We start from the raw sequence: 22,920 nt of genomic DNA, 5'->3' as shown, positions 1-22,920 counted from the left end.
GATCTCCCATCCGCAGGGTCTGACTCACCCCAGTCTCACAACCCTGAAGCTGACAGCTTGGTTTCTCCACTAACAATGATTGCCAGGCAAGATGACCTCTCATTCCCGGTGCGCAATATTCTTATAGCATCTTATAAATCGTCCACCAGACTGATCTACGTCAATAAATGGAAAATGTTTTCATTATGGGCAGCAAATAAACAATTAGACCCCTTGTCAGACCCGGTTTCTGTGGTATTGACTACTTATCACATCTTTTCCAATCGGGGGTATGAGCCTCTACTATTTGTGTTCATTTAGCTGCCATTGCAAATTTTCCACATTGGATTTCAGAATTCTTCACTAATGTCACATAGACTCTGTAAGACTTTTTTGAAGGGTGTGCTTCACCTAAAACCTCTCTTTAGAGAGCCAGCATAACTTTGGAACTTTGCCTTGGTAACGGCTCCCCCCTTCGAACCTGAATCTTCCTGTGATTTGAAATACCTCTCTTGGAAAACTTTTTCTGTTTGCAATCACTTCGGCCGGACGTTTGTCAGACCTTCAAGCCTTGTGCATCAAACGTCCCTACCTTATCTTCTATACAAGGATAGGGTGTTTGTGAGAACGAATTCTTCCTTTTTACCAAAAGTGGTGTCAGAGCGGTCCATCACCCTGTCTGTCGACCTCCCAGTATTCTTTCCTAATTATTCTAACAGGGGAGAGTATTGCCTGCACTCCCTGGATGTTCATAGGCAGTTACATTTTTATCTGGACAGAACAAAACCTACCCATAAATCAGACCAACTTTTTCTGACCTTTGCTGGACCAAGATTAGCTCATCCTGCCTCAAAAGTTACTTTGGCGTCCTGGTGGAGAAATTGCATTACCTTCATCTACAGCAGAGTAAAAGCACATTCTACAAGGTCTATCGTAACTTTAGCAGCTTTCCAAGCTAGGGCTTCTCTCAATGACATTTGCTCAGCTGTAACTTGGGCCAAACCTCATACCTTTATCCTTCATTACAAATTGGATTTGGCCTCCAGAGGTAGAGCTTCTTTTGGCTCCATGGTGCCTCAGGAATTTCCTTCCATGAGGGCCGCCCAGGGTTACAGGTAGCTGGGGACTCTGTCCCATCAGTAAGGAATTAAAGAAGATTAACAACATCAAGTAAAGAAGTTGTTTTATCATAACGTTCCATCTGTGTTTATCTTCATTCAGTTATTACTCCCCACCCTCCATCCCCCTTCGGAGGTTTCTGGTTGATTTCATATACACCTTCCTGTAGGTCTGTTATGACTAGAGGTAGACTCTACATTTGCCTATCAACTTGAAAACTCGATCTGGGAACAGGGAGCAGAGCATTGGCTCGAGAGTTTTTGGCTGACGCGAGCTTTTGTATAAGGCAGGCTCTGTTCCGAGGACGGAACCGATAACCCATCAGTAATGACTGAACAAAATCAACAACACAGATGGAACATTATGGTAAGACATAACTTATGTTGCTATCCCATCATGCCTAGCACTAGTTACCCAGATCTCTTTTGCCGCTTGAAGCTTCGAAATTGCTGGATACTGGCTCAGGCAAAGTTTTTGAATTTTATTGTTTTTCTGGTTTAAATCTCAATCTTTCTTCAGAGTCTTTCTGTAGTTGAGTCGTGTTTGTTTAGCTCCCTATCTCTGATTTCTGGTTGTTTAGGCCATCGTTCTTTCTCCAGGTGTATTCCACTTGTCTAATATGTTCTCTCTTAGAGGACTTCCCCTTCTTTTTAGCCTGTTTCAGAGGGCTTTCCCCCCTTATTTCCTCCCTTTCTTTTTTAGATAAGGAGTAGATGTTTAAGTTAGAGTTAGAGACTCTCCTCGGTTGGGTTCACCTGTCTTCAGAGGGATCTGAAAGAGATAGGAGATGCCCTACAGGATTCTAAAACTGCGGGAGCTGCAGATAAGACTGCTTCTCAGCTTGCGATCTTATCTTCCATAGTTAACTCTTCCATGCGGCTTATCTCCTGTGCGGCCGATGGAGTGAGCAGGGGCTGCAGGCACAGGAGTCACCTTACAAAGGCATTCCTGTATGCTGCTTTGTCAATTTGTGGAGCCTTTCAAGTCCTCCTTTACCAACACCCCCTTTGATTGCTCGTCTTTGTTCGGGCCTAAGGTAAAAGAGACTCTAACCAGGTGCGAGCAGGATGGAAAGACGGTCTGCCATGGGAGTACATTTTTCCATGCCTTCTCGACCTTACCCCAGAGGTCAAAAGGGTGGAAAATATGATAAGTTGTCTATCTCGCCTTCATTCTTGCTGGTTGGGTTCGGAGCCAATCCTCGGCTCCAACTCGGCCATCTTCAAAAGCTCGAGAGCTGTTTACTGGCTTGAGGCCTCCCCATATCCCATGATGCCTGGCGCTAGAAACCCAGATCTCGTTTGCTGCTTCTGCTGCAAGGTTGTCTTACTGGCTCAGGTCGTATATTTTTATTGTTTTATCCATTTTTGACAAAAATTATTAGGGTTTTTAGTGTAGTTTGTTAGTTGTAGTTACAATTTTTCTATAGAGTATCTTTGTTTACCTGAATTACCCTCCCCTTCAGAAAACTCGTTTTAGTTAGACACCCCCCCCGCCCCTCAACCTCTTCCTTAAGTAGCCGTTTAAGTTAGAGGCTAACCTTTTTAAAAAAAAAAAAGTAGTATTTACCTAGTTAGTCTTTCTTGTTTGTTGGTAGCATAGGATATTGTGTCTATTTCTTGGCTGTTTTTGAGTGTAGTAACTCGTGTGTGTGATGGTTATTGTATCTTAAATTTTTTGTGTATTGTGTTTGGTGTTTCTTCCTTAGGTATGCCCAAGGATACCAAGGTGTCCAGATTCAAGAAGTGTGACTCATGCTGTCAGAAGATGTCTCTGACAGATGGTCACACTTGTGTCTATTGTCTCGGCGCTGTGCACCTGCACGACTCTTGTTCGGTTTGCCATGCTTTCAGCCCAAGAGTCCTGCAGGAGCGTAGGAATAAGTTAATCCTACGGGGTTTACTTAAGCCTGAGGATTCACTGGCTAAGGCCCAACCCGTCAAGTCCTCCAAGCCACCTAAATCTTCGGCTCCCAGTTCGGAGCCGTCGTTGGGTGAAGCTACTCCTTCTGCCTCAGTTCCGGCTGGAACCGATGTGCCTGCCTCTCGGTCGGTTCGGACACGCACTTCGGAGCCATCGGGGAGTCGAAAGAGATCCAGGTCTCCCACCCTGGAGTCGATGTGTTCGGCTCAGAGGTCTTCTCTGCTCCAGTCAGAGCGCAGTCATCGGTCCTCCCACTCTTCTCGGTCATCAAGGCTTTCAGATCATGACTTGGAGAGAGTGGTCAGTAGGCTGTTGAAATCGCAGGCCCTAGCAAAAATGTTGTCCAGCCCCCCTCATCAGGGTTTGGCTCCGTCCATGTCTGCATTTATTCCTCCTCCGACTCCTCCCTTGACTTCGGAGGCAGAGTTCATTGGGGTTCGAATCGTGGAACCGTCGGCACAGATACCTTCTCCTTTGGTTCAGTCGTCGGCTCCGATCACTTCCTTGGTACCGTCCTTGGAGGGATCTGGGTGGCACGACTCCCTCGTCTGCTCCGAGGGGGTGAGTGACATTGGACCTTTGTCCGACCTCATTCTCCCCCTCGGAGTTTCGGCGCAGGTGAGCTCGGCTCCTACATCGGCTTCGGAGCTGTCCCCCTCGGTGTGGAGAGGGATTCCGATCTTTTCGGATCTGGAGCCTTCTCGGCATCCCAGCAGGGGTGCCTTTGAGGTCATGAGGAGTGTGCTGGCCCCTGAGTCGGCCCCCATGGTCATCCCCATTGGCTCCTCCCCCTATGGTGCCTGTGTCTGCCTCTGCCCCTCCTCCAGACCCCAAGCGTGGGGAACCAACTCTCCAGGGCACCCCTTTGGGTGTATCTTCCTCTTCCGAGGCCTCCCCTGATCATTCAGAGGAGCCACCTCGTAAGAGAAAATGCAAGAGGAAGCATGTTGACTCCCCTGAGTCTGTCACATCAGATACCGACTTAGAGGATTCGGAAGGATTCCCTAGACCCCCCTCTGAAGATGTCTCCTTCTCAGACATCCTTGAGATGCTTAGGCAGAGGGGGAACTGGACTACCCTGAGCCCTTCCGAGGATGAGTCGGTACTTCTGGATCCCGACCTTCCACCTCCTGAGTGTCTCCGCCTTTTGACCCACTGATGTCTGTGGTGGCTCGTAAGGTGTGGTCAGCTCCAGACATAGTGGAACCGACCCCCAGAAGACCCGCCAAATTTATAACTGCACCACAGGATAAACAGTTTTTGACCAAAGGTGTTCCTGTTGATGCTATGGTGGTAGCGGTGGCCACAAAGGAATTTGGCTGAAACTTCATCTGTCCATCCCCCTAACAAGGAGTCCAGGACGATGGACAGATATGGGAAGCGGATGTTCTCTTCAGCGACCATTTCCATGAGGTCTCTGAATTAGTTGTGCCACTTTACCCGTCTTCAGAGGGATTTCCTTAAAGAGCTTGGATATGCCCTCCAAGATCCATCAGCTGAGGGGGCCCAGGCTAAGGCAGCCTCCCAGCTGGCAACTCTTAATTCAGTGGTGAACTCCTCCATGAGGCTCATTTCTTATGCAGCCGATGGTGCGAGTGGAGCTGCGGGCACAGGTGTTGCCCTAAGGAGGCACGCTTGGATGCGGCTATAACTTTGCGGAACCTTTCAGAGCGTCTTTCACCAACACCCCCTTTGATGGTTCCTGTCTTTTTGGATCACAGGTGAAGGACACCCTTACCAGGTGTGAGCAGGAAGGCAAGACTCTCTCTGCCATAAGAGTCCATTTTTCCACTCCTTCCCGACCATACCCCAAGGGTCAGAAGAGTAGAAAGATGTGGTTCCATAAATCCCAGTGAGCCTTGCCGGACACACGTGGTGAGTTCCCATCCAGGGGCAGAGGAGGGAACAATAACAGACGCCGCCCTCATGGCAGAGGGGGTCCACAAAACCAGGGCAGCAGAGAATCCTTCTCTGACCAGCCTTTCCAGCATCCCTGAAGGGTTTCCTGGCTGCCCACCTCTGGAGGCAGTCTGGGGAAGATTATCGCTGTACCCAAGAGCCTGGCAAGACGTAGCACAAGACAAATGGGTACAGTCTGTTATATCGGGAGGCTACAGAATTCCCTTTGTTCGCACTACCTTATTGTTAAGTCCCTTCCAGATGTTCCACCCAATCTAAGGGATCAAGCAGTTCAAGAAGTTTCAAAACTGCTAAGAAAAAGGTCCATCCAGCAAGTCCCAGCAGACCAGCAAGGATTCGGAATTTACTCAAGGTTCTTTTTGATACCAAAAAAGATAGGGGACTGGAGACCCATTCTGGATCTCGGCAGACTAAACAGGTCTATGCAAAGAACGATGTTTCGGATGGTCATGCTACAGTCCATATTACCCTTTCTGGGTCAGGACAATTGGATGTGCTCTATAGATCTTCAGGATGCATACTACCACATCAAAATGGACAGACGCTCCAGAAGATTCCTTCACTTCCGGCTGGAAGCCAGCCATTATCAGTTCAGAGCTCTGCTCTTTGGTCTCGCCACAGCCCCCAGGGTGTTCACCAAATGTATGGCAGTAGTTACCGCTCACTTGAGACGGCAAGGATTCCAGGTGTTTCCATATCTAGACGACTGGCTCCTCACTGTTGCCACCAGGCATCACCTTCTGCGAGCCAAACACTACAATATCCAGACTTGCTCCAGACTAGGTATCACAATACATTTTGAAAAATCTGCATTGTCGCCCTGTCAGTCTATCACCTTTATAGGTGCAAATTTAAATACAAAAGACATGTCAGCCAGCCTTCCACCAGAAAGGGTGTTAGTCATTCACCAATATGTGCAGGTCTTAATAAGATGGAAAAAAATTCAAGCCAGGTTCATCCTCCAAACTCTGGGTCTCATGGCAGCAGCGGTCATACTCGTTCCTCTAGCCCGTTTCCACATGAGGTTTCTCCAGTGGCTTCTTTTCACCCAATGGTCCTTCCAGCAGCTGCCCATGTCTCACATGATTATGATCACACAAGCATACAAAAAGCACCTTGCGTGGTGGATTGTCTCCACATCACTGACCCAGGGCAGACCATTTGTACTCCCCCCTCCAGTTGCTACGATGACCATGGATGCCTCCCTGATCGGGTGGGGGGGCATTATCAGGGCAGAACAGTCCAAGGCACCTGGCAACCTCACGAGTACCATCTGCATATAAACGTCTTGGAGATGAGGGCCGTGCTTTTAGCGTTGCAAGCTCTTCAGGACTCTTCCTACCGGGACCATTGCAGTTCAAACGGACAATATGTCAGTAGTGTGGTACATCAACAAGCAGGGCAGAACCAGGTCCTATCCCTTATGTCGAGAAGCAATCACTCTGGCAGTGGGTGATCTCTCTCTTCCCAATGGTTTCTGACTGCAACGCACATCCCTGGGAGATCCAATGTCGTAGCAGACAGGCTGAGCAGAGCAATTCTCATGCCTCACGAGTGGTCTCTGAATCAGGTAGTGGCTGACCAAACCTTCTGCAAATGGAGCCAACCTTGCCACGATCGTTTTGCCATCCCCTTCAACAGCAAGTGCAGCAATTTCTTCTCTCCTTCCACTTCCTGGACATTCACACAGAGACGCTCTAGTCCACGATTGGCCTCAGGGACTTCTGTATGCATTCCCTCCCTTTCCCCTAATCCCGAAGCTAATACAGAAAGCTGCTGTATTGGGCTACAAAATGATCCTCATTGCTCCTTACTGGCCTCTACAAATATGGTTCCCGTTCCTGCATCATCATCTTCTCGAGCAGCCTTGGACTCTGGACCCAGTTCCAGATCTTCTGATCCATCAATCGGGCAGGCTGCACCAATCCCTGCAGTCTCTCCAGCTCACTGCTTGGTTGCTCCACTTCCAACTTTAGCCAGGCTTCCTGATATCTCCCCCTCTATGCGTGAAATTATTTTATCGCACAAGTCTATGACTAGAAAAACCTATGCCAGTAAGTGGAAACATTTTTCTTCCTGGGCAGAGGCTGAGTATAGACCCCTTTTCAGCCCCTGTACACCACATTTTGGAATTTCTTGCGGAACTCTTTCATGCCGGGTCCACTTTTGCTACAATTAGAGTTCAGTTAGCTGCAATTTCAAATTTTCACATTGGTCTGTCGGAAAATTAATACGTCTCATAAGCTATGTAAAGCCTTTTCTCAAAGGGACTACTCTGCTCAGGCCCCCAGTGAGAGATCCTCCACCTCCGTGGGATCTAAATTTGACTCTAGCTTCTCTAATTTTGCCCCCCCTTCGAACCTGCAGCATCTTGTTCTTTGAAGTTTTTATCTTGGAAAACCCTCTTTCTGGTAGCGATGACTTCAACCAGAAGAGTTTCGGAACTTCAGGCCCTTTGTATCCGTCCTCTGTACCTAGTGTTCCACAATGACAGGGTTGCTCTCAGGACTAATCCTTCCTTCCTTCCTAAGGTCTCTTCTGAGAATAACTTGAATCAGTCCATTGACCTTCCTGTGTTTTTTCCCAACCACTCCAACAGGGCGGAATATAAATTGCATCAGTTAGATGTTCACAGGCAACTACGCTTTTATTTGCATGGAACTAAGGACATCAGAAAATCGGACCAGCTTTTCCTTTCCTATGCTGAGGGTAACCAAGGTCTTCCAGTTTCGAAAGTAACCTTATCCAGGTGGTTGACTACTATCATCACATTCATCTATCAACTGAGGAATAAAGAATTGCCTGTTAAACCAAAAGGTCACGTCACCAGAGCTTTAGCCACGTCTGTAGCCTTTCAGGCTAGGTTGCCCATAGAATCTGTTTGGGCTGTGGTCACGTGGGCCAACCTACATACTTTCATTTTGCATTATAAGTTGGATGTGGTTTCCAGGAGCAGAGCTGATTTTGGTTCCATTGTTCTGAAGAGTTTGTTCCGATGAGCCGCCCAGGATTTTTGGTGCTAGGGACGCTGTCCCAACCAGCAAGAATGAAGGCGAGATAGACAACTTAACATAAAGAAGTTCTGTACCTACCATAACGTTCCATGTTAGTTGTCTTCTTCTCGCCTTCTTTCTTGCGTCCCACCCTCCATCCATCCCTCTATCCTAATAGACCGAGAAGAGTTCCTTATGGTTTTTCACTGGCTGAATCTTCTCTGGCTATTCCTCTCTGCCTAGTAGCCTCTCTGGTAGGGTTTATGCATTATAGGATAGGATTCCTTCCTTTTTATGTCTGCAGTTAGACTTACCAAACGAGATCTGGCTTTCTAGTGCCAGGCATCATGGGATATGGGGAGGCGTCGAGCCAGTAAACAGCTCTCGAGCTTTTGAAGATGGCAGAGTCTGAGCCGAGGATCCGCTCCGAACCCAACCAGCAAGAAAGAAGGCAAGAAGACAACTAACATGGTACATTATGGTAGGTACATAACCTCTTTTTTCCGGAAATCCCAGGGAACTTCACCTGACACGTGGTGAATTTTTTTTTTTTTTTCCCTGGGGCAGAGGGGGGAGTAATAATGCGAGAAGCCGCCCTCAAGGCAGGGGGGGTGTCCACAGAGTCAGGGCAACAGAGATGCATTCTCTTGGAGGCCCTTTCAGCGCTTCTGAAAGGGGGCCCACCTGTCCACCTCTGGAGGCAGTCTGGAGAAGATTGTCACTGTACCTAGAAGCCAGGCGAGAGGTCACAGAAGACACATGGGTACAATCGATAATATCCAGGGGATACAATATTTCTTTCTCTATGCCACCTCTTCCCCAATAACAAAAATTCATCCCAGATGTGCCACCCAGTCTGAGGGAACAAGCAACTCTAGAAGTTCAAAAGTTGCCAAGAAAGAGTTATCCAAGAAGTCCCCACAGACCAAATAGGATCCGGAACTTACTCGAAGTTCTTTTTGGTAACAAAGAAAACAGGGGACTGGAGGTCTATTTTGGACCACAGCAGACTGAACAAGTCTGTCAAAAAGACAAAGTTCTGGATGGTGACACTGCAGTCCATACTTCCCTTTCTGGGAATGGACAACTGGATGTGCCCCATCGATCTCCAAGATGCGTACTACCATATCAAGACAGACAGGCAATTTTTACATTTCCGGCTGGGAGCCAGTCACTACCTGTTCAGAGCTATGCCCTTTGGCCTCACCACAGCCCCCAGAGTGTTCACCAAATGCATGGCAGTAGTCACGGCTCATCTGAGGCGTCTAGGATTCCATGTGTTTTCTATTTAGATGACTGGCTCCTTACCGCCACCACCGAGCATCGACTAATCGAGACAAGGGACACCACAATATGCCTCTGCTCTCAGCTAGGCATCAGTATAAACTATGAAAAGTCTGCCTTGTTAATATATTAAATTTATTGGAGCAGATCTAGATACCAAAGACATGATAGCAAAATTGCCTCAGGAGAGAGTGTCCACCATTCGAAGTCTAGTTGCAATTCTAGTCGGGAGGAAAAAGATTCAAGCAAGATTTGTTCTCAAAGTCCTGGGCTCAATGACTGCAACTATAACTCTAGTTCCCTTGGCGTGTTTCCACATGAGGCTATTGCAGTGGCTCCTCTTTGCCGAATGGTCCATGCAAGATCTACCCATGTCTCGTGAAATTCTCATCACGGAGACCTGCAATAATGACCTAAAATGGTGGCTTCAGTCCACCCAGCTGACAATAGGCAGACCGTTCGTTCTCCCTCAACCAGTGGCCACAGTGACCATGGATGCTTCCCAGATAGGGTGGGGGGGGGGTATTATCTGGGACAGACTGCTCACGGAACTTGGCAACAAGATGAGTACCATTTGCACATAAATGTCCTCTAAATGAGAGCAGTGCTCCTGGCATTGCAAGCACTTCACAGCTCTCTACCCGAAGAGACGATTGCAATTCAGACAGACATGTCTGTGGTGTGGTACATCAACAAACAAGGTGGAACCAGATCCTGTCCATTATTTAGAGAGGCCCTAAGAGTATGGCAATGGATGATGTCCTCCCAACACTTTTTGATCGTGACACATTCCAGGGAAATCCAATGTGATAGTGGACAAACTAAGCAGGGCTATCCTTATGCCTCACGAGTGGTCCCTGAAACGAGACATTGTGAATCGGATCTTTCGCAAGTGAGGCCAGCCTTGCTGCAATCTTTTTGCCACATCCGTCAATGCCAAATGCAGCAGCTATTTTTCCCTAGTCCCCCCACCAGGACAATCACCCAGGGATGCACTTGTTCATGATTAGCCCCTGGGACTTCTGTATGCCTTTCCTCCTTTTCCTCTGATCCCCAAGGTTCTTCAAAAAGCAAAATCGGTAGGTTGCAAGCTAATCCTCATTGCTCCCTACTGGCCTTGTCAAATCTGGCTCCTGTTTCTATGGCCCCATCTCCTGGAGGAGCCTTGGATTCTGGACCCAGCTCTGGACCTAATGCTGCATCAATCTGGTTCCTCCACTTCCCAGTTTAGCCCGGCTTCCTGACATCTCCCTGGCTGTTCAACATATTCTCATCTCCTCTCAAAACTCCTCTATGGGGAAACTGTATACTAGTAAATGGAAACAGTTTTCTTGTTTGGCTGTCAACAATAATATTGATCCTTTTACTGCACCCATTTCAAAGATACTAGAATTCCTGGCTGAAATTTTTAACCAAGGAGCAGCAGCAGCAACTGTCTGAGTTCAGTTGGCTGCTATTTCTAACTTCCATGGGTTATAATGTTGCGTCCCACAGGCTGTGCAAAGCTTTTCTGAGGGATACTGTTCTTTTGAGACCTCCAATAAGAGAGCCACTTCCTCCTTGGGATCTAAATTTAGTCCTAGCTGCCTTGATTCTTCCTCCATTTGAACCAGCCAGTTCTTGTGCTCTAAAATATTTGACTTGTAAAACTATTTTCTTGATTGCCATTACCTCAGCTAGGCGTGTATCAGAGTTACAAGCCCTTTCCATTCGTTCCCCTTATTTAATTTTCCACAAAGATAGGGTTTCTTTCAGGACCAGTCCCTCCTTTTTGCCAAAAGTTTGCTCAGAGTTGTCTGGATCAGTTGATAGAACTACCAGTGTTTTTTCCAAACTATGGCAACAAGGCAGAGTATAAACTCCAATTGGATGTTCATAGACAGTTATGTTTCTGTTTGCACAGGACTCAGGAATTCAGGCAATCTGACCAGTTGTTTGTATCCTTTGCAGAGAACAAAAAGGGAACTCCCGTATCGAAAGTGACTTTATCCAAATGGATTTCGGATACCAGTATGTGTGTCTATAATTCACAGAACAAGCAACTACCAGGAAAAATTCGAGGACACTCAACCAGGGCTTTGTCTGCTTCTACTACCTTTAAACTCTATTTGTGCGGCAGCTACATGGGCTAATGCCCATACCTTCATTACAAAGTAGATGTGGCCACCCGGAACAGGGCATCCTTTGGTTCCACAGTTTTGAAGAGTATATTCCATTGAGCCACCCAAGAAGGTGCTGGGGACTATGTCCAAACCAACAAGAAGGAAGGCGAGATGGGGACAACATAATATAAAGAAGTTATGTACTTACCATAACTTTCCATGTTTGTTGTCCTTGATCTCGTCTTCTTGCATCCCACCCTCCTTCCCCCTCCTGGAGGATCGAGAGGAGTTATCTATATTTGACTATATAGCCCTCGATTCCCTTCCTGCCTTACGAGTTGGATAGAATGAGAATTTCTTATATGTATTTATACGTATTTTTGTTGGATATGTCCATAGTTTGTATATCTACACTTTGTGGCCTAGTGTTATGGGTGATCACAAACGAGATCTGGGTAACTAGTGCTAGGCATGATGGGACAGGCACTAGCCTCGAGCCAGTGGAAGCTCTTGAGCTTTAGAATAGAATATGGCCGAGTTGGAGCCAAGGGTCTGCTTTGAACCCAACCAACAAGAAGGAAGACGAGATCAAAGACAACAAACATGGAACGTTATGGTAAGTGCATAACTTCTTTTTTGGTCTTTTCAGCCTTCCATATTCTTTTGGAGGAACATATACCCCAGTGTAATACAGTGTGATGCATTTCATCAACAAAACCTTGTTGGGCATACTTCTCTTTTCTTGCTGTGCATTTCTTCTGTCTTCAGCATGTCCTGCTAGATGAATCATGATAGTCACAACCAGTGACAGGAAAATTAGCAATCATAGGATCATAGGAAGTTACAAGGCTAGTGGTCCTGAGGCCCTTACAAACCTAGCCAATAATTTAGCCCACGTTCCAAGTCAGCAGCCAAAGCCCCTGTCCAGCAGGGACACTGGTAGAATCACAGGTGTGTAGTTTCGGTTTCCCATCAAGTTATCCAGGTTGCGCTTAAAAAGGGTTAATGAGGTATTCTGCTTGACATGGAGAAGGGAGTCTGTTCCACAGAAGAGGGAGTCACTGGGACACAAATGTGTCCCGCCAACAAGTCCTATTGATGTCAGACAGGTTGAGGTCTTATGTGTGGGTTACTCGAGTGGAGCTAGATTTGTGGATATGCAGCAGTCCCATCAAGGTGGGGTCTGAGATTGCTTTGTATGCCAGACAGAGGTTACTTCTGAGGAGTCTGTATGAGACTGAATAGAGGGACATGACTTTTTTTATTCTGTGTAGGGTAGATGTTTGAGGGCCCTGGATTCTATTGGTGAGCAACCTCTGTGTTCTGTCCAGCTGCTGCATGTGCTTTGTGAAGTACATGCCAAAACAGACATTGTACTCAGTAATGGGTCTTATAAGTGAAGAATACAGGGATTTTATGACCTCCTTGTCCCTGGATGAGATGCCCTTAATGAGGTGGGCCATGTAGAAAGCTTTCCATACAACGGAGGCAATATGGTGGTCAAAAGTCCGTTTCCTATCAACCTGGGTGTCCAAGTCCCTCACAACTGCATGCTTACAACCTTGTTATTGATATGATCATTTGTGGGGACGTCATTCTCCCCAAAGGGGATGGTGATGCATTTTTTGGCATTCAGTTTGAGGCCATGTTTCTGGCACCAGTCATTTGTTTGGGTGAGACCCTCTTGGAGGATGTCCACATGACCGTGCCCAGCTTGCAGTCATCTGCAAACTTGGTCAGCTATAACCCACTGGTTTGAGCCTGCAACTCAGAAAAGTATATCCCAAACAGAGGCCCCAAAACCGATCCCTGGGGTGCACTACTCATTACTGCTTGAGGTGGCCTCCCCTATTTTGTCTAGATGGCTTCTATCAGTGAGCCAGTTTGCTACCCATCTGGTAACATATGGATTGATGCCTAGTTGAGAGAGTTTATCTTGTACTCAAGTGAGTAATAGTATTGAAGGCTTTGGCCAGGTCAAAGTAGGCAGTGGTGCACAGTCTTCCCCTCGTCCATGGTTTTGGTGACTGTGTCAAAGAAGCTGACTAAATTTAACAGGCTTGACCTCCCCTTGAGGAAACTAAACTGTGTGGGATCAAGTGTTTGGAGGTCACCATTGTCATTGTTAATAAGGTCCATGATAATCTGTTCCATGGCCTTGCAGATCAGGCTAGTTAGACTGATGGGTCTATAATTTCCTGGATCAGTAGACGCTCCACCTTTGTGCAGAGGGATGACAGTGGCTGCCCTCCAGTCAGCTGGGACGAAACTGGTACTCGGGCTTTGGTTGACTAGGGTGCCTAATAGTGCTGCAAGTTCCTGCCTATGTTCATGTAGGATGCAACCTGGGATGTTATCAGGTCCCATGGAGGCTGTATTTTTTGCCTTTGAGAGGGCGGTGATGACTTGCACTCTAGAGATAAGGGGAGTGCGGCAGGTGCTGGGGATGTCCTGATTTACTGATGGGGGGGGGCAGAGGGGTGGTGTTTTCTCTGAACCTGTCTGCCAGCAGGTTGGCGAGATCTACAGCATTTATGTATGTGATGCCCTTAACCACCAGTTCTGAGCAGATCTGAGTACTTCTTTTGAGATTGCGGACATATTTGAAGAAGGCCTGATGATGCTCTTTAGTAGATGTGGACAGTCTGGACTCAGTTTGCTTTGGAGGATTTCACTAGAGCTCTTATTTGCTTGTTCAGACTAAGGAGAGATTGCTTCCAATTAGGCACTTGCTCCTTCTTGGTCCCGTACAGCATTTTTTTCCTTTTATTACAGAGTATATTTATTGCAGATGTCCACCAGATGATTTTGCCCTGTCTGGTATTCCTGATTCCATGCAGCTATATAAATGCTCATATAGTACTTTGGCATAGGTTTGGACATATGGGTCAGTTCCTGTGGAGGGGGCTGTGAAGCTGTTTATACCTTCCCTCAGGAGGTTGTAATCAGCTTTGGAGAAGTTTTTTTGTTTGACCCTAGTTGGTGGGTGGGTGGGGTTGGGGGGGTTGGGGGAGGTGGTGACTTCAAAAGTGACCACTTTGTAGTCTGATCTTAACAGGGAGGATGACACTGTAGGGATGCTTCAGTGGTTACTCAAGTTGGTTAATACCAAGTCCAAGATATTATCACCTCTTGTGGGTGTGTCGACCAGCTGGTCCAAGGCATTTGCACTGACAAAATCAAGGAATCTGTGGGCATTTGTGTTTTGACATGAGTAGTTCTTCCAATTTGTGGTTGGGTAGTTAGTCACCCAGGATCAGGGTAAAGGGTTGAATATTGATAGAGTTCCAGATAGATGGAGTGGGCATCTTGAGTCAAAGTTGGGGGTCTGTAGCTAGGCATGATTTGAATAGGGGTCTTGTCAATGGTTAACTGCACCTGTAGTGTCTCCTGTGCATCCTACTGTTTGACCAGCCTGGGTGTGTGTATGTCTTTAATATATATTGCAACTCCACCACCTTTTGCTTTGCTGTCCACTGTTTGGGGTCTGAATGAATGATAGAATGAGTAACCAGTGTGGCTGGGTTGCTCTCCACAGCTTTGAACCAGGTTTCTGTGACTGCACAAATGTCAGCATCTTCCAGGGTTAAAATGCTTGCAATGAGTGCAGTTTCATGTTTAGACTCCCAGTGTTTAGCAGCACACCCTTTAATTTGCATTTTGATGACATTTTTATGTTGGTAGTTTTGACCTCATGGCATTGCCTAAAAAAGGCATTATGGGGAGGCAAGAGCCTTTGCCTGAAGCCCAAGGACGACAGTTGCAGGCCATCTGTAGCAAAGCATCGTGGTTTGTCGATCATGTCTTCCCAGGCAGTCAGGATCCCCTAGGAATTACACCAGAAACTAAGCCCATTGTTAGTCTGTCATTTTCTGTTTGTACTGAGGCATCATTCTGGGTGATGGTAAAATGCTGCTGAAGGCTAGGAACATACCTGGCTAGGACAAATATTCAGCAAGATTGTTCGTGTTTCTCCAAGTCCAGGGAGGTGAGTCTCAAGTCAGTCACGCCAACATGTACTATGACAGAGTCATAACAGTACCTGTTGTTGCGAGACTTGAGTGTATGGGTGATATGGCAGATTCTGGCACCTGAAAAATAACCAACTGTGTCTTTCTCCTTATCCAGCTGGTGAGGAGCACATCTGTGTGTCTCACAATGGAGTCTCCTATGACTAATATGTTGGGCTTATGTTAAGGCCTTAGTGGCTGTGAGACATGGGTGTGAACTATGTGTGGTGTGGTGGGCAGTGGAGTGTGCGTGTGTTTTTGCCTCTGAGGTCTCTTTGGTTTGAGTATGTTCTTGTTGAGGACCTCCGCATATGTGGGTTTGTGTTGCGTAGGTGTGGGTGGTGTTTGAGGTGTGGCATTTGTGTTGACAACCTTCTCAGTGCCAGATAATACTGGTTTGTGAGGGAGAGAGCATAGACTCTAGATTCTTAATGTAATTGCATCTCTCACAAATTGTGTTCCTAGGTGGTGGTAGTAGAGGGTTGTCTGTGTATATGAGGCAGTTGCTATACTGTCTCCGGATGCCCATATCAACCAGACTGGCAGGAGAAACCACAGGAAATTGTCCATCCATAATTGTCAGAATCTGGGGGAGATTGGCCAGAGAGAGCTAAGGGGGATAAAGAGTGGAAGGTCTAAGAGGAGTACTACTAGGTGATCACACAAGTGCTACTAAGGGATAATTTGTAGCTGGAATACCTCACAGTGGGTTAGAGTGCAGCTGTGGTGCGTGACATGCAAACAAGCCCAAACTAGCTCAAATGAAGGGTTTAAATACCACAAAAAATTGAAGGTTCTAGTAACACAGAAATTTAGGCAATCCTGCTAGTCCCTGCTTTCATTACCAGCCTGCATCAGACTAGGTCCAGGCAGCCCTGTTGCTCTCACTAGCAGAGGAGATAGGCCCCTACCAACACAAGATGGATGCCAGAAACACAAAAGGCAAAAACAAACCACTCTGGATGCAGTAAACCTTGTATCCAGGCTATGCTACTCAATTTAAGGGTAATGACACAGTAAAACTTACAAAACACATTAACCACTTGCAGACAAAATCAAACTCACAGTATGAAAAATACAGCTAAACAGTAATTAAATGCAGTTGATCAGTAAATTGCTTTAAAACAGTGCAAATGTGATAATTTAGCTCACAATCACAACAGAAAAACAGCTCAAATAAAGCAGCAATTCAGTAGAATACTGTCTTCAATTTAATCAGCCTACCGAAAAGCAGTATCAAATGCGGCAAACTAAATGCAGTTGAACACCTAAGCACAAGCAGTAAAATGAGGCAGGAAGAAGCACAATTTTTTTTAAGTAGGAAGTGAGGAGACGGAAGATAATTCAAGGTTAAGAAGTTAAAGGGGTGGGATTTCACAACTGATCACACTGTACTCAGTAGAATGAGCTGATTCAGTGGGTGGGCCTTCACAACTGATCTCACTGTACTCAGAATTAGCTGATGCAATGGAACTGGGAGGAGTGCCCAATATCAAATTTATAGTAGAGGTGGGCAACTCAAGAGCCACCAAGTTTAAGACCACAGCAACAGGTGGGTTGAGATACACGATTAGAAAAGAGGTAAAGCTTCACTTCACATTATTCCACTGTGTGCAGCTTGACCTTTTGGGGGTGGGACATCTATAGCTTTTGTGACCACTTATAGTTTAGATGCATTTCCCTTGTAGTTGTACATGCCGTCTTAGAGGTGGTAGTTTAGCCAGTCTTCTGTGGTTGGAAAATATATTTTCTGTATATATTCAAAACTCAATTCTCAAGTTCAGTCATAGTTTTTGTTTTCAAGCTGTAAGCAGACATTGTCAAAATATCCACTTCAACCTCCACTCAACTTGACATATGATTCACACCCAAGTGTGGTCAACATTCCAGCATGCCCATGGCAAAACAACCTGGTATTCTGAACTACTGGTCTTTCAGCCTTTAACTTCCATGCACTTTGAGCTACTGAGCCTTATTTTTTGTGTCATTTTATACACAGTCAGCATCCTTTAAGCCCAAAGTTGTACTTCATACTAATTTAACCTGCATTTTGGAAGCCATTGTTATTCAACTGACAGGCAGAAACACCTTTGAGACCTTAACATTTTCCTTTAGATTAATTCTGGGTTTTTTTTAATTTGTTTTTTTAATTAAATTGTGCCAGATAAGAGGTTCTCCCGTTCGATTCTCAGCTGGAGTGCCTTCTGTGTGGAGTCTGCATGTCCTCTCCATGGTTGAGTGACGCTTAAAGACATGCAAGTAGGTGCATGCATGAATGGTTGTGCCTTCTTTGAAGGTTGGGCATCGGACTGGCAACTCGGCACTGTAAAAGTTCACTGCCAATCATTAGCGGACCGGAGTTCCTCTGTGGCGACCCCTAACCGAGAAAAGCCGAAAGACTTTTAATGAAATTGTGCCAGTTCTTAGGTTCATAGATAAGTAGGCTAACTGCTATTGTGGGACATTTTAAGCATAGCCAGCTACCCCATGTGAGAAACAAACCCTATACCTTGTGTGTAAGGTAAAGACTTTTTTTGGAAATGCATGCACACTTTAAATGCAGTTCCTATGTTTAACTCTAGTCATTTTATTTTGGTAGTTTTGCCTTATTCTTGAAAAAAAAAAAAAAACTAAAGTTGATTGGTGTTTGTTAAAAAAAAAAAAAAAAAATACGGTTTCCAATAAAACGTGTCATTATTGCTGTGTGTTGTGAGGTAATGTGAAGCAAAAACAGCAGATTGATTTTAGAGATCTTAAAAAACATAACGTAATATCAACAGAATGAAAAAAAAATAGAATTGCACTTTATTTAGCAACAGGTTTTGTTGTGTGCAGTGACTTGTGCACTAAAGCAAATTTCTTCTCTAGTGTAACAACAAAAGAATTGTTTCCTCACTGTTGCTTAGACTTGTTTTTTTTTCCTTTCAGCTGTTCAGAGGGTGAGGTAATGGTGAAAGAATGCCAGCCTACATCAGACATTGAATGTCAACCAGCAAGTGGGACACTTTCCCCAGGTACATAATTTCACTGTGATGTAAGGCTTATTATTGTTAATGAGTCAAGTAAAAGCTGAACCATGTATTGAACTGCTCCTAGTCACCTAACCCACAAGTACTTGTCACTTCTATCATTACTTAGTGAAGACTGCTGTAGGTTGCCTAATCCCTAAATTTAATAATATTTTGACTTTCATGTCAGTCTTACTCCAAGCCAATTTTCTTAGCTGCCAAACCTGTGTGCACCTGCCTTGTAGTGATGGTCCATTACTTAGCAGGAGCCTCAAATAAATACAGCACTTTCAGGTGCCATTTTCAGTTTTCCTCACTGCCTTCAACCATTGGTCTCTTGACTACATTTTCATTGCAAATAATGGTTATGACCAAAGTTTCTATTTTCTAATTATAGTACAATTTCACTTTTTGTAATAAGTAAACATAAAAAGTTGCATTTCATTTAGAAAGAAGTTTTATTATTGTGTATAGTGACTTCCCCAGAGAGGCCACTTACCAATGTGCTTGCTGAAGGCAATGCAACAAAAAACAAGATCGGAGCCAGCAAATATTGATCCAGAAAATTGTATTAATTTACAGCATCAAGCAGAAAAAACACATACCGGTTTCGGCTGGTAAATTACACAGCCTTCATCAGTGTATCCAAACTCAAAGTATTTCCTGCCTATTAAATATGTATGCATACAATCCCATTGGTGGAAACTTTATAAGTATTCATTAAGTCCTGGAGGGAAAAGCCCACCCAGCTTAATGATCCACTTTTTTTCTTTTCTATTTAAAATATCATGCCAACCACTTTTATTTCTCCGGTCACCCTGAATCACATCAATAATAATGAATAGAAATATAGCTGATGGGTGTGACAATTGGTGCTTGTACAATGCATTTGTAAGCTTTTTCTGTTTAATATTACTATAATGTTCTGAGATACGTAACCTTAAACATCTGGAGGTTTGACCAATATAAAATGCACCGCATTTGCACGTGGCCATATAAATGGCCCAATCACTGCTACAGTTGCAAAAAATATTAATATCAAAAACCTTTGGACAGTTGCGACTTGAAAATTCCTTTGTGGTACATATATATTTACAATTTACACAATGACCACAGGGGAAACAACCATGGAGACTGTGTCCAGAAATGGTGGTTTGTATTTTGTCCCTACCCATTCTATCCCTGATTTTGTAATGGTTGAAATAAGATTTCAAGTTTTTACCATTTCTGTATGAACACATACATTTGTCAGGGATAATCCTAGCAACTTCTGGATCACTCTGCAAAATATTCCAATGACGCTGTACAACATTTACAAAACCAATGGTGTTTCTCCCATACGTGGTTGTAAGTCTAAGTGGCTTAGATGATGTATTGGCCTTATCCTTATCCTTGTATTGAAGCAACTGACTACGCTCCATGCCTTGCACCTGACTCCTAGCATTTGCTACAACCCCTTCCTTGTAACCTCTTTGCTTGAACCTATGTATGAGGTCCTCCAAATTTTTGATATGTTGAATGTTGTGAACATATCCGTTTAGTTCTGATGAATTGGGATTTCGGGATGTTATTGGCTATGTGTGGAGCATGAAAACTTGTAGCATGCAACAATGAATTGTATTGAGGGAACTTCCTATATGTCTCACTCTCAAGTGTGCCATCAGAGAGTTTCCGTATGACCACATCCAAAAAAATCATCTTATGGGTATCATGTTGTTCCGTAAACCCTAGACCCCACTCATTGTTGTTCAAATATTTTACAAAAGCCAACAAACTAGACTCAGTGCCCCTCCACACTAACCAGATATCATCAAGATATCATCTCCAAATATCCATTTCTGAAAGAAAAGTATTTCTAGTGCAATCATAGATTAACTTAGTTTCGACATAAGCCATAAAAAGGTCGGCGTATATGGGGGCAAAAGAAGCCCCCATAGCCGTACCCTTAATTTGCCAATAACAATTGTTTTTATAATAAAAAACATTACAAGTAAGGACATATCTAGCCATGTCGACCAAGAATTCATTAAATGTAGAACCATATAGACCTGCATATTCCAACCAATATGCCAAGGCCCGAAGGCCAGCTTGGTGTGGGATATTGGTATATAAGGCACATACGTCAAGCGTACATAAATACCAATCTTCTTCCAACTGAGCATCAGATATGATTTGTAAAAAACTTGTGGTGTCATTTAATCTTGACCGAAGTAAACCCAACAAAGGTTTAAGATGTTTTGTCAAAAACAAGGACAGGGGTTCAGTTAAATATTTCCTGCCAGACACTATAGGTCTTCCCGGTGGGTGTGTAAGATTTTTATGCACTTTCGGAAGGAAATAAATGTATTGAGAGTTATAATCCTTGATTGTAAGTTGAAATAAAGTGTCTTTGGAAATAACACCCCTATCCAAGGCATTTTTAAGGAAAAGTTCAATACACTTGGTGAATCTATGTACAGGGTCATTGGGCATATGGATATAATATCTAGTGTCTGATAATTGTCTGTGGGCCTCACTGTTGTAATCATCCCAATCCACATACTTTTTTTGCCGTTTTTTCCAATGACAACTGGTGGATTTTCTTCTTTTTTGTTATGGGAACGTGACTTTACACTTCAATGTGGATACGCCATCTTTGTTTGGTAGCTGGACTGGATGGGTTCGTATGTTGATGTGATTCGAACATCTTGCAGTTTTTTTACCATAATACCAACCGCATTTATGGGGAAAGCACACTTGTAATGCATAATGTTTGGCTCATGGGCCTTATATTGACTATTTTTGGTTCTTGTGTAAGGGCCGTCTTTACAGCGTCGTGTGTACTAACGGATGCATGGGCTTATAAGCAGCTCTCTTGTATATCGCACTTGGGTTCAACATATTTTTGGTGATTATCGGACTTTCCAGTGACATTTTTTCAGCGAGAGAATATATTATTGCTCAAGTTCGGATTCAACAACTTAAGGAACTTTGGGCTTGAGTCGGACAAAGATTCATGGTTACCAAATTTGCAGTATTATGTGGGACATTAATGTCTTATAGGGATATTGTCCTATTTATGTATATACATACTAAATAGTTGTGATTTCTTTATTTAATCATTTGGGGCATGTTATCTTGCGTTTGAAAACCTTTTAATTGTATGGGCAGGATTATACTATGTATATCGCATTTATGGGCCATATATACTTGTAGTGAGTAATATTTTGTGTTCAAGGGACTCATACGAGTTGCATTTGGGTTCCAATATAAGGACCGGTATGCAGTGTTGGGTATACTTATGGATATATAGGCTCATAATTAGCTTTCTTGCCCATCGCATTTAAGGTTTATTATAATTTGGCGGCTATTTGGACATTTATGTGACATTTATGTGACATTTGTTCAGTAAAAGTGCATCTATATTACAATGTGTAGGTTTGGATATAACAATTGAAAGAAACTTGGGCCTTGTATTGGAGGAAGACTTACGGATACCAGATTTGTAGTATTTTGTGGTACATTAATGTCTTATAGGGATATGAATATATCTATATACATTTATATTTAAAAGTTGGGATATATCTATTTAATCATCTAGGATATGGTATTTGTTGTTTGTGAACAATATACGCATGGGCTGGATTATGCCATGATAAAAAATATATGCTTTGTTTTTGCAGTATCCACAGTATGCATTACCTTAGGTGATGTATTTTTTTCCATTTATATGTGCCTATAAATCTGCTGTTTGATTTTTGGCCCTTACCAATTGCCAGTTTGGTGACCTTGATTTAGGATATTTGAATACATCTAGAATTTGTATTTGACTATACCAATAGTGGTATAAGTTAGATATTGGGAATTACATTCCATTTTACCAGCTTTGGTCAATACAGCTTGTTGGTTTTATTTAAAACAACAGGGAAGGCAGGGGGACCATTTTTGAATAACAGGGTCATTTGTTTTGTATTGTGTAAGCACTGGTATTATTGACTTTATGGCCCTTGCATTATTATATGACCTGCTTTACAATTAATAACTAGGGCTATTTTTGGCCTGATTGTATTATTGAGTTTTGGTTTTGCAGGAATAATCTACAAATTTTGGACAACAACAATAGAGGTGCCTCCATTACTTTTTGGATGTTGGGCCCGTCAACCAGTAGTAATCTATGGGGTCTTACATTACTATTTTTTTGCTTTTGAATTGCATGCTTATACCTGTTCATTGTGGATACTATATGTTCACATTGGTTTTGGTGATAAGTAGGATCCACATATATTGCCTATCTGATTCTTTCAGAATATTTGATTAGATACACATGTGTGGTCACTGTCTACATTTTGGAGTGGCATTTCCTTGAGTATTACTAATCATTGAGGGACCCCTAATTTTGGCCAAAATAATAAGATATTATAATATCATAATATTCACTCACTTCCAAGTATACATTATATTTGGGTTATTCATGTTGGATTAATCCCTTTGCAGGTTATATTAATGTAATGGTTAGGACAATGGTTTGGCACATGGACTTATTAGATAGGATATTTACATTTGTTTTGTAACAGGAATATCCCTACAGGACTAGTATTCATTG

General features: G+C 43.9%; 1 protein-coding gene across 1 annotated transcript in view; it reads left to right on the top strand.

The window, feature by feature from the left end:
* Window positions 1–22,920, top strand: part of LOC122811276 (tumor necrosis factor receptor superfamily member 10B-like) — a gene marked incomplete in the record, with an annotated part of 590,662 nt that overhangs the window by 207,518 nt on the left and 360,224 nt on the right. Inside the window, 1 exon segment of the mRNA XM_044083011.1 lies at window positions 18,259–18,344. Coding sequence (XP_043938946.1) covers window positions 18,259–18,344 — 86 coding nt within the window.

The sequence above is a fragment of the Protopterus annectens genome, chromosome 9.part0 (genome assembly GCF_019279795.1).
Source record: "Protopterus annectens isolate FY-2018-M chromosome 9.part0, PAN1.0, whole genome shotgun sequence".
NCBI classification, from domain to species: domain Eukaryota; kingdom Metazoa; phylum Chordata; order Ceratodontiformes; family Protopteridae; genus Protopterus; species Protopterus annectens.
Note: the sequence above shows the minus strand (reverse complement) of the source record. Positions and strands in the feature narration are given on the sequence as shown.